Source organism: Melanerpes formicivorus, unplaced genomic scaffold (assembly GCF_026170545.1).
Source record: "Melanerpes formicivorus ecotype bairdi unplaced genomic scaffold, bMelFor1.0.p_v2 SCAF_1, whole genome shotgun sequence".
Taxonomy (NCBI): Eukaryota; Metazoa; Chordata; class Aves; order Piciformes; family Picidae; genus Melanerpes; species Melanerpes formicivorus.
Genome location: NW_027142353.1, coordinates 48,048,747 through 48,063,132, shown reverse-complemented (window position 1 = coordinate 48,063,132; position 14,386 = coordinate 48,048,747). Strand labels below are relative to the sequence as shown.

Genomic DNA, 14,386 nt, shown 5'->3' with positions numbered 1-14,386 from the left:
GGCAGACCAGGGCAGAGCAGAGAGGCAGCAGAACCTCCCTGCCCCTGCTGCTGCTCACACTCTGCTCCATGCCCCCCAAGGACACCTTTGACCTCCTTGGCCCCAGGACACCTTGCTGGCTGCTGGGCACCTCCTTGCCCCCCAGCACCCCCAGCTCCTTCTCCTGGCAGCTGCTCCCCAGCAGCTCCCCCCTGGGCTGTGCTGCTGCAGGAGGTTGTCCCTGCCCAGGAGCAGGACCCTGCCCTTGCCCTGTGGAGCTGTGGTGCTGAGGGCCATGGGGTGGTGGTGCTGGGGCAGTGCTGGGGCCATGCTTGGACTCCCATCACCTTCAAGGTCTTCTCCAGCCCAAAGGATTCTGTGACCCCCCCAGCAGCCCCTTGGTGGGTGAGGACGCTCAGGAGGGCTTTTTTTCCCCCTCCTGGTAGATCCCCAAGGCTGCCCTGGCCAGGAGAGGACCAAGGGTGCACCACAGGCTGGAGGAAGCCACCAAACATCACCCCCAGGGTGAGACCAGGACCACGAGGACATCCTGCAGTGACAACCCCAACCCCCCCAGCCCTCTCAGACCAGAAGCAACCAGACCCCAGTGGTGGTGCCAGAAGACCTTTATTGGGTAGTTCAGAGCTCCAGCAGGAGCCAAAGGGACATCTCCAAGGTGCTGGTGGTGGAGCAGGGACCTTCTCCTCAGGCAGGAGGGGGCTCAGTGGTACCTGCGGGCCAGGGCGTGTGCCACCACCGTCACCAGCTTCTGCCACACCGCCTGGCAGGCAGGGCTGAAGTCCTTGGTGAAGTGGGCAGCCAGGACAATGATCAGGATGTCCCCAAGGAGCTGCAGGAGCACAAGGGAGAAGGGTTAGAGGCTGCTGCTCCACCAGCCCATGGGGCAGCCTGGGGTAGGGCTGAGCTGGGGGACCTCCTGAAGGGACCTCCTGAGGTGGGGCTGGGGGATCTCTGGAAGGGATCTCCTGAAGGGACCTCCTGAGGTGAGGCTGGGGGATCTCTGGAAGGGATCTCCTGAAGGGACCTCCTGAGGGGGGGCTGGGGGATCTCTGGAAGGGATCTCCTGAAGGGACCTCCTGAGGTGAGGCTGGGGGATCTCTGGAAGGGACCTCCTGAAGGGACCTCCTGAGGTGGGGCTGGGGGATCTCTGGAAGGGACCTCCTGAAGGGACCTCCTGAGGTGGGACTGGGGACCTCCTGAAGGGACCTCCTGAGGGGAGGCTGGGGGATCTCTGGAAAGGACCTCCTGAGCTGAGGAACCTCTTGGAGGGTTTGTGTTCATGCTCACAGCTTCCCCAACCTCTCCATCCTTCCCATCTCACCAACCCACCCCTGTCCTGTCTTCACCCCCTCAGCACCTTCTTCTTCTCTGAGGGCTTCTGCACTCATGGAAGTTCTCCAGCTCCTTGGTCTCCTTGCCTCCAGGTCTTCCTCCTCCTTCTCCCCCATTCCACCCACAGGCTGAGTTTCCCTGACCTGCCTTCTCCTGACCCACCCTTCTCCTCCTGGAAGGACTTCACCCTTCTCCTCCTCAAGTGGCTTTGGAGCTCCAGGGCTGGAGATTTCTCCACCTCCACCATTCCCTGGAGTGGCCTCCCCAGGGGCTTCTCCCTAGCTGGAGGCTCCATGACCTCCTCCTCAACGCTTCCTTCCCCATCCCTCTTCCTCTTCCAGTTCCTGCTGGACCTTCCTCTGGCCTTGTTTCTTCTGTCTCCCGCCCAGACCTCCTCCCAGCACTTTCTCCTCCCTGCTGCTCTCCTCCAAATGAGACCTTTGCAGGGTGGAAGTCCCAAAGACTCCCCAAACTCTCCTGCAGGAGCCACCATCTCCCCTCCACCAGCCAAAGGAAGTACCCCCAGATGCTGCTGGTGGAGGAGACCCCAAGGAAGGAGCTCCAGAGGCTCCAGGCAGGACTCACCCTGAAGTTCTCGGGGTCCACGTGGAGCTTCTCACAGTGCAGCTCTGACAGCTTGGAGTAGGTGGCCTTGATGTTGTCCAGGTTCTTGATGGCTTCCCCAAAGGAGGTGAGGACCTTCTTGCCATGGGCACGGACCTTGGGGTTGCCAATGATGGCAGTGGGGCTGGAGAGGTTCCCAAAGGAGGAGAAGAACCTCTGGGTCCAGGGGTAGACAATCAGCAACCTGCAGGGAGGTGACCACAAAGGAGAGAGGGAGGGGTTAGAGGCTGCCAGGAGTGGTCCTCCTGGTTCCTCTGTCCCCATGGTGGAGCTGAGGAGATGCCCACAAAGGAGAGAGGGAGAGGTTAGAGGCTGCCAGGGGTGGACCCCCTGGTCCCTCTGCCCCCATGGTGGAGCTGAGGAGATGCCCAGAGCAGCCTGGAGCTCACCTGGCCAGGGCCTCAGCACCACATTCCTCCACGTTGACCTTGGCCCAGACGCTGGTGATGAGCTGCTTCTCCTCGGCTGTCCAGTGCACCATGCTGGCTGCTGGCTGGGCTGCTGGCTTCCTCAGGAGCTTGCAGGAGGACACAGAAGGCTGGAGCTGAGCTGCAGACCCCCAGGCTGCAGCTGGTGGCTTTTTTATCCCCCCCCTCCAGCAGCTCCTCCCCCGTCCCACCCCCAGGGGCCATTGGCTGGGGACCCCTTGGTAGAGGGTCCCCCGCTGGAGGAGGGGGAGCAGGAGGAGGTGGTCAGGGTGTGGCAGCTTGAGATGAGGCCTCTGGTCCTGCTGAGGGCAGGAGATTGGTCTCAGCCCTGCTCAGGGCAGGGGCAGGTCTCCATCTGACCTGCCAGATATGGACCTTGCTGTGGAGAAAGGGTGGCAAGAGTCACCATGGCAATGTCCAGCACCAGCCTCCCCAGCCCCACCAGCCTGGGGGATGTGGGGCAGGCTGTGGCTGTGGTCTGCCTGGACTTCAGCAAGGCCTTTGCCACCGTCCCCCACAGCAAACTCCTGGCCAAGCTGTCAGCCCCTGGCTTGGACAGCAGCACTCTGTGCTGGCTGAGGAACTGGCTGGAGGCTGAGCCCAGAGAGTGGTGGTGAATGGTGCCACAGCCAGCTGGCAGCCAGGCACTAGTGGTGTGCCCCAGGGATCAGTGCTGGGCCCCAGCCTGCTCAATCTCTTTATTGATGATCTGGAGGAGGGCACTGAGTCCATCATCAGTCAGTGTGCAGATGACAGCAAGCTGGGGGCAGGAGTTGAGCTGTTAGAGGGTGGGAGAGCTCTGCAGAGGCACCTTGCCAGGCTGGGCAGATGGGCAGAGTCCAAGGGCATCAGATTGAACACATCCAAGTGCCAGGTGCTGCACATTGGCCACAACAACCCCAGGCAGTGTTGCAGGCTGGGGTCAGAGTGGCTGAGAGCAGCCAGGCAGAGAGGGACCTGGGGGTACTGGTTGAGAGGAGGCTGAACATGAGCCTGCAGTGTGCCCAGGGGGCCCAGAAGGCCAAGGGCATCCTGGCCTGCATCAGGAAGAGTGTGGGCAGCAGGAGCAGGGAGGTCATTGTGCCCTGTACTCAGCACTGGTTAGGCCACACCTTGAGTGCTGTGTCCAGTTCTGGGCCCCTCAGGTTAAGAAGGACATTGAGATGCTGGAAGGTGTCCAGAGAAGGGCAAGAAAGCTGGGGAGGGGTCTGGAGCACAGCCCTGTGAGGAGAGGCTGAGGGAGCTGGGCTTGCTTAGCCTGGAGAGGAGGAGGCTCAGGGGAGACCTTCTTGCTCTCTCCAACTCCCTGAAGGGAGGCTGTAGCCAGCTGGGAGTTGGTCTCTTCTGCCAGGCAACCAGCACCAGAACAAGAGGACACAGTCTCAAGCTGTGCCAGGGGAGGTTTAGGCTGGAGGTGAGGAGAAAGTTCTTCCCAGCAAGAGAGATTGGCCATAGGGATGTGCTGCCCATGGAGGTGGTGGAGTCCCCATCCCTGGAGGTGTTCAAGAGGGGACTGGATGTGGCCCTTGGAGCCATGGGTTAGTTGATTAGATGGTGTTGGGTGATAGGTTGGACTCAGTGATCTTAAAGGTCTTTTCCATTCTATTCTATTCTATTCTATTCTATTCTATTCTATTCTATTCTATTCTATTCTATTCTATTCTATTCTATTCTATTCACCACAAAGTACCCTCCCCAACCCCACCAGCTCTCCAACCCCTTCTTGCTCACCAGTTCCCCACACCCACCAACCTCTCCATCCTCCCCAACCTCTCCACCTCCCCCACCTCTCCACCTCCCCCCAGCCTTTCCATCTCCCCACAACCTCTCCACCCTTTCCATCTCTCCAACCTCACCATCTCTCCAACCTCTCCACCTCCCCAGCTTCTCCAACCTCCATCTTGTTGAGGTTGGATGAGACCTTCAAGTCCAACCACTCACCCATTTTCTCCTGCCTCTACCCAAGCTGGTTGCTCTCGCCCTTCAGCCTCACTGGAGGTCTTCATCTCATCACCTGTGGGAGGACAACAGAGTCCTGGCAAGAGGCTCCAGGCTGTGGTCTCCTGCCAGAAGCTCAGCCCTGGGCTGGCGAGTGGCTGGAGAGGACACCTGAGTGGGAGAGCTGGAGTGAGGGACAGGGCTGGGGGAGAACTTGTAGGGTGCAGAGAAGAGCCATGGAATGGTTTGGGTTGTAGAAGGCCTTGAAGGTGAGAGAGGGCAACCATCAACCCAGCTCTGCCCCAGGGCACCACCACCCCATGGCCCTCAGCACCACAGCTCCACACCTTCCCAACCCTTCCAGCCATGGGGACTCCACCACTGCCCTGGGCAGCCTGCCACAGGCCTGGGCACCCCTCAAGGGGCACAAATTGCTCCTAGGGCCAAGCTCAACCTCCCCTGCCACAACCTGAGGCCATCTCCTCTTGGCCCAGCCCTCAGGAGCAGCCCTTGAGCCCCAGCTGGCTGCAAGCTGCTCTCAGGGAGCTGCAGAGAGCCACAAGGTCTCCCCTCAGCCTCCTCTGCTGCACCCTCAACCTCCCCCCCAATATTAATTATTAGCAGTACTATTAGCTCTATTATTAGCAGGCTTATTAGGTATTATTATTATTATTATTAGTCATATTATTTATCATTATTGGCAGGATTATTAGCACCATTAACTATTATTAGCAGGATTATTAGCTCTATTCTTTGTTATTATTACCAGGACTTTTAGCTCTATTCTTTATTATTAAGAGGCCTCTTAGCTCTATTATTAATTATTGTTATCATTAAGGCTCTTAGCCATCTTATTTATCATTACCATGACTCAGCTCTATTGTTGATCATTATTAACAGGACTATTAGCTCTATTATTAATCATGAACAGGTCTATTAGCTCTTATTTATTATTAGGAGGCCTCTTAGCTCTATTAATGTTATTATTATTACTACTGCTATTACTCTTAGCTGTATTATTTGATATTGGCATGACTCAGCTCTATTATTAATCATTAGCAGGACCATTGGCTCTATTAGTAATTATTAGGAGGACTCCCACCTCTATTGTTAATTATTAGGAGGGCTAATAGCCATATGATTAATTATTAGCAGCACTATCAGCCCTATTAGCTCTCATTGGGAGGACTCCTATCTCAATCACTAATCATTAGCAGCATTATTAGCTCCGTTATTAATTGCCATCAGGGCAATTAGCTCCATTATTAATTAGTAGCTCTATTATTTATCATCAGCAGGTCTTGTGTCCCCCTTCCCTACCCCTCTCTGCCCCCCCCAGCTGCAGGTTGGGACCTCCCAGGGCACAGCAGGAGCTGACAAACAAGGTCTGGCCAGGGCCTGATAGCAAATGTCCTTATCTGGAGCCTCCTCCACCCAGCAGCTGCTTGCCCACCATGACTCAGCTGCTAGCTCAGAGCCTTCACTTGGCTTCTTCTCCCCCCCAGGAAAACCCCCAAACCATCTCAGTCCTCCCCCAAAATACCCCAAATCATCTCAGGACTCCCCATAACTTCACCAAACCATCTCAAGCCTCCCCAAACCATCTCAAGCCTCCCCCAGATCCTCCCCCAACCATCTCAAGCCAACCATGACTCAGCTGTTAGCTCAGAGCCTTCCTCCAGCAGCCTTCTCTTGGCTTCTTCTCCCCCCACCAAGAAAACTCCCAAACCATCCCAAGCCTCCCCAACACCTCCCAAAATCATCTCAATTATGCCCCAAACCTCCCAACATAATCTCAAGCCTCCCCCAAATCCCTCAGGATCATCTCCAGCCTCCCCCAAGACCCCCAAAATTATCTAAAGTCTTCCCCAAATCATCTCAATCCTTCCCCCAAAACCTCCAAATATCATCTCAAGCCTCCCCAAAATCATCTCAAGCCTCCCCAAAACTTCCCAAAATCACCTCAAGCTAACCCCAAATCATCTCAAGCCAACCATGACTCAGCTGCTAGCTCAGAGCCTTCCTCCAGCAGCCTTCACTTGGCTTCTCCTCCCTCCCCCCAAGAAAACCCCAAAACCATCTTAAGCCTCCCCAACACCTCCCAAAATCATCTCAAGCCTCCCCCCAAAATCCCCAATGTCAACTCAATTATCCCCCAAACCTCCCCAGACCATCTCAGGACTCCCCCAAACCCCTCAAGATCATCTCCAGCCTCCCCCAAACTTCCTAAGATCATTGCAATCCTCCCCACCCCCCCCACCCCCTGCCCAAAATCCTCTCAAGCTCCTCCAAAGCCCCCAAATCATTTCAGTCCTCACCCAAAGTCTCCCAAAATCATCTCAGGCCTACCGCCCACCAAATTAAATTGTCTCAAGACTCCTCAAAATCTCTCAAACCCCTCCCAAGTCCTCCCCTCAACCCCCCCAAATCATCTCAACTAGCCCCAAAAATCATCTCAAGCCACCCCCAAACCCCTCCAGATCATCTCAATTATCCCCAACCCTCCCCAAATCATGTCAAGGCTCCCAAGATTATCTCCAGCCTCCCCCAAAACCTCCCAAACCATCTTCACCCCTCCCAAAAAACTTCCACCAAATCATCTCAGTTATCCCCAAAACCTCCCCCAATGACCTCAAGCCTCCCCCAAACCCCTCAAGATCATCTCAATCCTTCCCCCAGACCTCCCAAAAATCATCTCAGGACTCCCCAAAACCTCCCAAACCATCTCAACCCCCCCTCCCAAACCCCCCCAAATCATCTGAATTATTCCCAAACCACTTCAAGCCTCCCCAAAACCTCTTAAAATCATCTCAAACCTCCCCAGCCCCTCCCAAATCATCTCAATTATCCCCAAACCACCTCAAGCCTCCCTCAAAAGCCTCCAAAACCCCCTCAGTTATCCCCAGGATGCCCCAAAACCATCTCCAGCCTCCTCAAAACCGCCCCAAATCATCTCAAGCCTCCCCAAAGAACCTCCAAAGCATCTCAGTTGTCCCCAAAACCTCCCAGGATCATCCCAAGCCTCCACCAAATCATCTCTATTATCCCCCAAAAACATCTCAAGACTCCCCCAAAACCTCCCAAACCCTTGCAATTATCCTCAAAACCTCCCAAACCATCTCAAGCCTCCCCCCAAAAGCCTCAAACCCATCTCAGTTATCCCCCAAACCATCTCAATCATCCCCAAAACCTCCCAAGCCATCTCATGCCTCCCCCCAAACCCATCTCAGTTATCCCCCAAACCATCTCAATCATCCCCAAAACCTCCCAAGCCATCTCATGCCTCCCCTCAAACCCATCTCAGTTATCCCCCAAACCATCTCAGTCACCCCCAAAACCTTCCCAAACCATCTCGAGACCACCCCCAAACAACCCCAAACCATCTCAAGCCTCCCCCAAACTCTCTCAACACCCCAAAACCATCTCAGTTGTCCCCAAAATCATCTCAAGCTTCCCCACAGGATAACCACAGAACCTACAACACCTCCCTCCCCCCAGGACCTTCTCAAGCCTCCTCCCAAACCCCCAAATCATCTCAGTCCTCCCCACCCATGCCCCCAGGATCCCCCCAAGCCTCCTCCAATTCTCCTGGCCTGCAAGCAGAGGAGGTTCTCAGAGTGGCATCTCAAGGGCTCCCTCCTCATGTGGCTCCCCACAGAAGGAGGGGGGGGTTGGGGCCACCCCCAACCTTCTCCAGATGACCTCCAAAGGCAAACCTCACCCGAAATGAAAGGACCCAACAGCACCCAGGCTTCACCCTCGGCCACCAAGCCCCCACCACGGCCACCCCCCACCCCAACCCTCTTCCAGCCTCCCATGGACACAGAGGACTCAGTGGAGGCTTCACAAGGCTGAGCTTTATTTGGCTGTTAGAGGCTGTGGGCTCCAGAGGAACATCTCAGGGAGGTGCTGGAGGGCCTTGGCCACCACCTCTTGGTGGATCTAGTGGTACTTGCGGGCCAGGGCGTGGGCCACAGCACGGACCAGCTTCTGCCAGGCGGCCTGGGCCTCAGGGGTGAAGTCCTTGCCGAAGTGGGCAGCCAGGACGATGATCAGGATGTCACCCAGGAGCTGGGGGCACACACAAGAGGAGGAGAGGTGGATGAGCGAGGAGGAGGAGAGGTGGTGGAGGGGAGCGAGGAGGAGGAGGAGAGGAGCGAGGAGGAGGAGGAGCAGGAGAGGTGGTGGAGGGGAGCGAGGAGGAGGAGCAGGAGAGGTGGTGGAGGGGAGCGAGGAGGAGGAGAGGTGGTGGAGGGGAGCGAGGAGGAGGAGAGGTGGTGGAGGGGAGCGAGGAGGAGGAGAGGTGGTGGAGGGGAGCGAGGAGGAGGAGAGGTGGTGGAGGGGAGCGAGGAGGAGGAGAGGTGGTGGAGGGGAGCGAGGAGGAGGAGAGGTGGTGGAGGGGAGCGAGGAGGAGGAGAGGTGGTGGAGGGGAGCGAGGAGGAGGAGAGGTGGTGGAGGGGAGCGAGGAGGAGGAGAGGTGGTGGAGGGGAGCGAGGAGGAGGAGAGGTGGTGGAGGGGAGCGAGGAGGAGGAGAGGTGGTGGAGGGGAGCGAGGAGGAGGAGAGGTGGTGGAGGGGAGCGAGGAGGAGGAGAGGTGGTGGAGGGGAGCGAGGAGGAGGAGAGGTGGTGGAGGGGAGCGAGGAGGAGGAGAGGTGGTGGAGGGGAGCGAGGAGGAGGAGAGGTGGTGGAGGGGAGCGAGGAGGAGGAGAGGTGGTGGAGGGGAGCGAGGAGGAGGAGGAGGAGAGGTGGTGGAGGGGAGCGAGGAGGAGGAGGAGGAGAGGTGGTGGAGGGGAGCGAGGAGGAGGAGGAGGAGAGGTGGAGCTCCAGCATGGCCAAGCTGGTGGCGACCATGCAGGGGGAATCTCCACTGATGTCCCTCTAGATGCTGCCCTTCACCCACAGCATCTTCTGCTCCCTTCCCCTTCATCCTGGCTTTCACCCTCCAGATGTCCTCTCCAGAACCACTACCATCCCCCACCCTCCTAGGGGCTTCCTCCCCAAGCTGCAGGTTCCTTCCTTGACCCTTCTGTGTCTTCCTCTGTGCCCCAGCCACCAGCTCCTCTTCCTCTCCCACCCCTCTCCTCCATCTCCTCAACCTCCAACCCCTCAACCTCCAACCCCTCATCCTCCTTCTTGTCCTTCTCCTTCATCCCTTCACCCTGCAGCTCCTCTCCTCCTCCTCTTTCTCCTTCATCCCCTCACCCCACAGCTCCTCTCCTCCTCCTCTTTCTCCTTCATCCCCTCACCCCCCATCACCTCTCCCACCCTTCTCCTTCATCCCCTTGTTCCCCAGCTCCTCTCCCATTCCTCTCCTCCATCCCCTCACCAACAGCTCCACTCCTCCTCCTCCTTCTTGTGCTCCACCCCCACACCTCCAGCTCCATTACCACCCCTCTCCTTCATCCCCTCACCCACCAACCCCTCTTCCTCTTCTTCCTCCCACCCCAACACATCCAAGCTGAATTCCTCCTGTGGGTGGTGGGGTAGAAGCTGCCCCACAAGGCCAGAAGGAGGAGGAGGAGGAGGAGGAGGAAGAGGAGAAGGATGTTCCCCGGGTGAGGAGCAGGACTCACCCTGAAGTTCTCGGGGTCCACGTGCAGCTTGTCACAGTGCAGCTCAGACAGCTGAGCAAAGGTGCTCTTGATGTTGTCCAGGTTCTTCACAGCATCTCCAAAGGAGGTCAGCACCTTCTTGCCATGGGCTTTGACCATGGGGTTGCCAGAGATGGCAGTGGCACCAGACAGGTTCCCGAAGGAGGCAAAGAACCTCTGGGTCCAGGGGTAGACAATCAGCAGCCTGGGGGGGCAAGAAGAGGATGGATTGGAGGAGATGGGTGGATGGGAGAGGAAGGTAGATGGGAGGAGATGTGTGATGGAGCCCAAGGGGACGGCTCAGTGGTGCCAGGAGCGGTTCCTCCTGCCCCCGTGGTGCGGGCTGAGGGGATGCCCCCAGCAGCTCGGAGCTCACCTGGCCAGGGCCTCGGCGCCGCACTCGGCCACGTTGACCTTGCCCCAGATGCCGGTGATGAGCTGCTTCTCCTCGGCTGTCCAGTGCACCATGGTGGCAGTGGTGGTGCTGGGCGGTGGGCAGAAGGTGGCTGCTGGCAGGGACGGAGCGACTCTGAGCTCTGGCTCCCCAGGAGATGGCAGCTCGGCCCCCCGGGGACCTCCTTTTATCCTCTCCCTTCGGCCCCTCCTCTCCCTCAGCCACCTCCCCATTGGCTGGGCCGCCCAAGGGGGGGAAGGGTGGATGTGGCATCAGGGTGGGGTTCCAGGGCAAGGTGCCCAGATCCACCAGCAGCAGGCTCAGCTGGCCGGCTGCCCTCCTCCTGCCTTTGATTTCCAGCTGCAGGGGGGATTTATCTCCTCCTCTGCTCTCCAGGAAGCCCTCAGGGGAAGCTTTTGACCCAGGATCATGGAAGGGTTTGGGCCATGGCATGCCAGGTGGTCCATGGATGGCCATGGAGCAGCCTGATTGCATTGGCCATGGAGTGCCAGGAGGTCCAGCAGGGTCTAGGTGGCCATGGAGCAGCCTGATTGCATAGACCATGGAAGGTCAGGAGGTCCAGCAGGGTTGTGGGTGACCATGGAGCAGCCTGATTGCATTGACCATGGAAGGTCAGGAGGTCCAGCAGGGTTGTGGGTGACCATGGAGCAACCTGATTGCATTGGCCATGGAGTGCCAGGAGGTCCAGCAGGGTCTAGGTGACCATGGAGCAGCCTGATTGCATTGACTATGGAGTGCCAGGAGGTCCAGCAGGGTTGTAGGTGACCATGGAGCAGCCTGATTGCATTGACCATGGAGTGCCAGGAGGTCCAGCAGGGTTGTGGGTGACCATGGAACAGCCTGATTGCATTGGCCATGGAGTGCCAAGAGGTCCAGCAGGGTCTAGGTGGCCATGGAGCAACCTGATTGCATTGACTATGGAGTGCCAAGAGGTCCAGCAGGGTTGTGGGTGACCATGGAGCAGCCTGATTGCATTGGCCATGGAGTGCCAGGAGGTCCAGCAGGGTCTAGGTGACCATGGAGCAGCCTGATTGCATTGGCCATGGAGTGCCAGGAGGTCCAGCAGGGTTGTGGGTGACCATGGAGCAGCCTGATTGCATTGACCATGAAGTGCCAGGAGGTCCAGCAGGGTTGTGGGTGACCATGGAGCAGCCTGATTGCATTGACCATAAAGTGCCAAGAGGTCCAGCAGGGTTGTGAGTGACCATGGAGCAGCCTGATTGCATTGACCATGAAGTGCCAGGAGGTCCAGCAGGGTCTAGGTGGCCATGGAGCAGCCTGATTGCATAGACCATGGAAGGTCAGGAGGTCCAGCAGGGTTGTGGGTGACCATGGAGCAGCCTGATTGCATTGACCATGGAGTGCCAGGTGGCCACCTGCCCTCCTCCTATCTTTGCTGTCCAGCTGCAGGGTGGATTGATCTCCACCTCTGGCTTCCAGGAAGCCCTCAGAGGAAGCTTTGGTGGCTCTCAGCTTAGACCAAAGCCTCATGGCTGCAAGGCTGAGGACTTGGACTTCAAAGGATGGGTTGGCTTGGAAGGGACCTTGAAGATGCTCCAGTGCCAACCCCACTGCCCATGGGTAGGGAGAGCTCCTACTTAGGCCAGGTTGCTTAAGAACTCATCCAGCTTGGTCTTGTGTGCCTCCAGAGATGAGGTGCCCACAGCTTCTGTGGCCAAGCCCCCAGGGGCTCAGCACCATCAGAGAGCTTGGAGCTGTTTGGTCTTATGAGTTCCCCAGGGGGTGTCCCAGGTGTCCTCTTCTTGCAGGACCTGCCAGGCTGTGGCTTCTCCTGGGTCTTTCCCAGCTTTGAGGGGAGCTCAAAGCCAACCACGGGCGCCTCAACCCCAACTCTGTATGGAGAGTGAGGATGGTCCCAGCCCAGGGGCAGGATGTGGGATGGGAGAACAAAGGACAATATCCTGTGGCCTCTCTCTGGGATGAACTCTCAGCTCCCTTTGGGTCCATCCAGACCTCTGGAGGAATTTATGGTAGGGCACTTAGTGCTGAACCTACAACACCTCCCTCCCCCCAGGACCTTCTCAAGCGTCCTCCCAAACCCCCAAATCATCTCAGTCCTCCCCACCCATGCCCCCAGGATCCCCCCAAGCCTCCTCCAATTCTCCTGGCCTGCAAGCAGAGGAGGTTCTCAGAGTGGCATCTCAAGGGCTCCCTCCTCATGTGGCTCCCCACAGAAGGAGGGGGGGGTTGGGGCCACCCCCAACCTTCTCCAGATGACCTCCAAAGGCAAACCTCACCCGAAATGAAAGGACCCAACAGCACCCAGGCTTCACCCTCGGCCACCAAGCCCCCACCACGGCCACCCCCCACCCCAACCCTCTTCCAGCCTCCCATTGACACAGAGGACTCAGTGGAGGCTTCACAAGGCTGAGCTTTATTTGGCTGTTAGAGGCTGTGGGCTCCAGAGGAACATCTCAGGGAGGTGCTGGAGGGCCTTGGCCACCACCTCTTGGTGGATCTAGTGGTACTTGCGGGCCAGGGCGTGGGCCACAGCACGGACCAGCTTCTGCCAGGCGGCCTGGGCCTCAGGGGTGAAGTCCTTGCCGAAGTGGGCAGCCAGGACGATGATCAGGATGTCACCCAGGAGCTGGGGGCACACACAAGAGGAGGAGAGGTGGATGAGCAAGGAGGAGGAGGAGGAGAGGTGGAGGGGAGCGAGGAGGAGGAGGAGGAGAGGTGGAGGGGAGCGAGGAGGAGGAGAAGGAGAGGAGGAGGGGGAGAGGAGTGTAAGATGTGATTGAGAACATGAAGTAGAAGATGTGGTAGAGGAGGCAGGAGAGGTGGATGAGAGCAAGGAGCAGGAGAGGTGGATGAGAGCAAGGAGCAGGAGAGGTGGATGAGAGCAAGGAGCAGGAGAGGTGGAGCTCAGCACTGCCAAGCTGGTGGTGAGGGAGGGAACTCCACAAAGCTCTCCAGATGTTGCTCCTCACCCAAATCCCTCCTGTGCCTTCCTCTGTGCCCTAACCACCAACTCCTCTTCCTCTTCCACCCTTCTCTTTCCCATGGAGGAGAGGAGCCTGAGAGGTGACCTCATTGATATTGATCAAGATATGCAGGGGCAGTGCCCAGAAGATGGAGGCAGGCTCAGTGCCAGACCAGGGGGCACTGGGTGGAGGGTGAGGCAGAGCAGTTCCATGGGAAGAGGAGGAAGACTTTTTCCCCTCTGAGGGTGACAGAGGCCTGGAGCAGGCTGCCCAGGGGAGCTGTGGAGTCTCCCTCTCTGCAGAGATTCCAGACACCCCTGGATGTGTTCCCGTGTGCCCTGCTCTAGGAGCTCCTGCTCCGGCAGCGGGGTTGCACTGGATGAGGCCTTGAGATCCCTTCCAGCCCCTAACACTCTGTGATTGTGACCTTGCATCAGCCACCAGCCGCCCTTCCAGCCCTCTCCTTCCCCTCCTCAACCACCAACCCTTCCTCCTCCTCTTCCTTCTCCTTCACCTCCCCAACCCCCAGCTCACCCTGAAGTTCTCGGGGTCCACGTGCAGCTTGTCACAGTGCAGCTCAGACAGCTGAGCAAAGGTGCTCTTGATGTTGTCCAGGTTCTTCACAGCATCTCCAAAGGAGGTCAGCACCTTCTTGCCATGGGCTTTGACCATGGGGTTGCCAGAGATGGCAGTGGCACCAGACAGGTTCCCGAAGGAGGCAAAGAACCTCTGGGTCCAGGGGTAGACAATCAGCAGCCTGGGGGGGCAAGAAGAGGATGGATTGGAGGAGATGGGTGGATGGGAGAGGAAGGTAGATGGGAGGAGATGTGTGATGGAGCCCAAGGGGACGGCTCAGTGGTGCCAGGAGCGGTTCCTCCTGCCCCCGTGGTGCGGGCTGAGGGGATGCCCCCAGCAGCTCGGAGCTCACCTGGCCAGGGCCTCGGCGCCGCACTCGGCCACGTTGACCTTGCCCCAGATGCCGGTGATGAGCTGCTTCTCCTCGGCTGTCCAGTGCACCATGGTGGCAGTGGTGGTGCTGGGCGGTGGGCAGAAGGTGGCTGCTGGCAGGGACGGAGCGACTCTGAGCTCTGGCTCCCCAGGAGATGGCAGCTCG

General features: G+C 58.2%; 3 protein-coding genes across 11 annotated transcripts; all 3 read right to left on the bottom strand.

The window, feature by feature from the left end:
* Window positions 1-587: 587 nt before the first annotated feature.
* Window positions 588-6,726, bottom strand: LOC137442974 (hemoglobin subunit rho-like). 8 transcript variants are annotated; one of them, XM_068142262.1, is made up of 5 exons: window positions 6,641-6,726; window positions 4,326-4,398; window positions 2,346-2,473; window positions 1,918-2,140; window positions 588-829 (listed from the first exon to the last, which is right to left on the bottom strand). In XM_068142262.1, the coding sequence occupies exons 3-5, from the start codon at window positions 2,435-2,437 to the stop codon at window positions 701-703; spliced, it is 444 nt and encodes a 147-aa protein (XP_067998363.1). In that variant the 5' UTR covers window positions 2,438-2,473; window positions 4,326-4,398; window positions 6,641-6,726; the 3' UTR covers window positions 588-700. The 8 variants fall into 8 exon arrangements, with proteins under 8 accessions (XP_067998363.1, XP_067998317.1, XP_067998325.1 ...); XM_068142216.1 differs by lacking the exon at window positions 6,641-6,726 and adding an exon at window positions 5,970-6,393; XM_068142224.1 differs by lacking the exon at window positions 6,641-6,726 and adding an exon at window positions 5,981-6,393.
* Window positions 6,727-8,157: 1,431 nt separating this feature from the next.
* LOC137442956 (hemoglobin subunit beta) lies at window positions 8,158-10,477 on the bottom strand. Of its 2 annotated transcripts, XM_068142190.1 has the most exons (3): window positions 10,289-10,475; window positions 9,895-10,117; window positions 8,158-8,393 (listed from the first exon to the last, which is right to left on the bottom strand). In XM_068142190.1, exons 1-3 carry the CDS (start codon window positions 10,378-10,380, stop codon window positions 8,265-8,267), a joined length of 444 nt encoding a protein of 147 aa, XP_067998291.1. In that variant the 5' UTR covers window positions 10,381-10,475; the 3' UTR covers window positions 8,158-8,264. The 2 variants fall into 2 exon arrangements, with proteins under 2 accessions (XP_067998291.1, XP_067998282.1); XM_068142181.1 differs by lacking the exon at window positions 8,158-8,393 and having other exon boundaries at window positions 9,706-10,117; window positions 10,289-10,477.
* A 2,222-nt stretch (window positions 10,478-12,699) lies between these two features.
* LOC137442966 (hemoglobin subunit beta) lies at window positions 12,700-14,386 on the bottom strand. The gene is made up of 3 exons (XM_068142203.1): window positions 14,201-14,386; window positions 13,807-14,029; window positions 12,700-12,935 (listed from the first exon to the last, which is right to left on the bottom strand). Exons 1-3 carry the CDS (start codon window positions 14,290-14,292, stop codon window positions 12,807-12,809), a joined length of 444 nt encoding a protein of 147 aa, XP_067998304.1. The 5' UTR covers window positions 14,293-14,386; the 3' UTR covers window positions 12,700-12,806.

Coding starts and splice junctions, on each gene's coding strand:
- LOC137442974 (XM_068142262.1), bottom strand. CDS start 2,437: ATGGTGCACTGGACAGCCGAGGAGAAGCAGCTCATCACCAGCGTCTGG. Junction 2,141..2,345: donor GGTGCTGAGGCCCTGGCCAG/GTGAGCTCCAGG, acceptor ACCTCCCTGCAG/GTTGCTGATTGTCTACCCCT. Junction 830..1,917: donor TGGACCCCGAGAACTTCAGG/GTGAGTCCTGCC, acceptor GTGCTCCTGCAG/CTCCTTGGGGACATCCTGAT.
- LOC137442956 (XM_068142181.1), bottom strand. CDS start 10,380: ATGGTGCACTGGACAGCCGAGGAGAAGCAGCTCATCACCGGCATCTGG. Junction 10,118..10,288: donor GGCGCCGAGGCCCTGGCCAG/GTGAGCTCCGAG, acceptor TTGCCCCCCCAG/GCTGCTGATTGTCTACCCCT.
- LOC137442966 (XM_068142203.1), bottom strand. CDS start 14,292: ATGGTGCACTGGACAGCCGAGGAGAAGCAGCTCATCACCGGCATCTGG. Junction 14,030..14,200: donor GGCGCCGAGGCCCTGGCCAG/GTGAGCTCCGAG, acceptor TTGCCCCCCCAG/GCTGCTGATTGTCTACCCCT. Junction 12,936..13,806: donor TGGACCCCGAGAACTTCAGG/GTGAGCTGGGGG, acceptor GTGTGCCCCCAG/CTCCTGGGTGACATCCTGAT.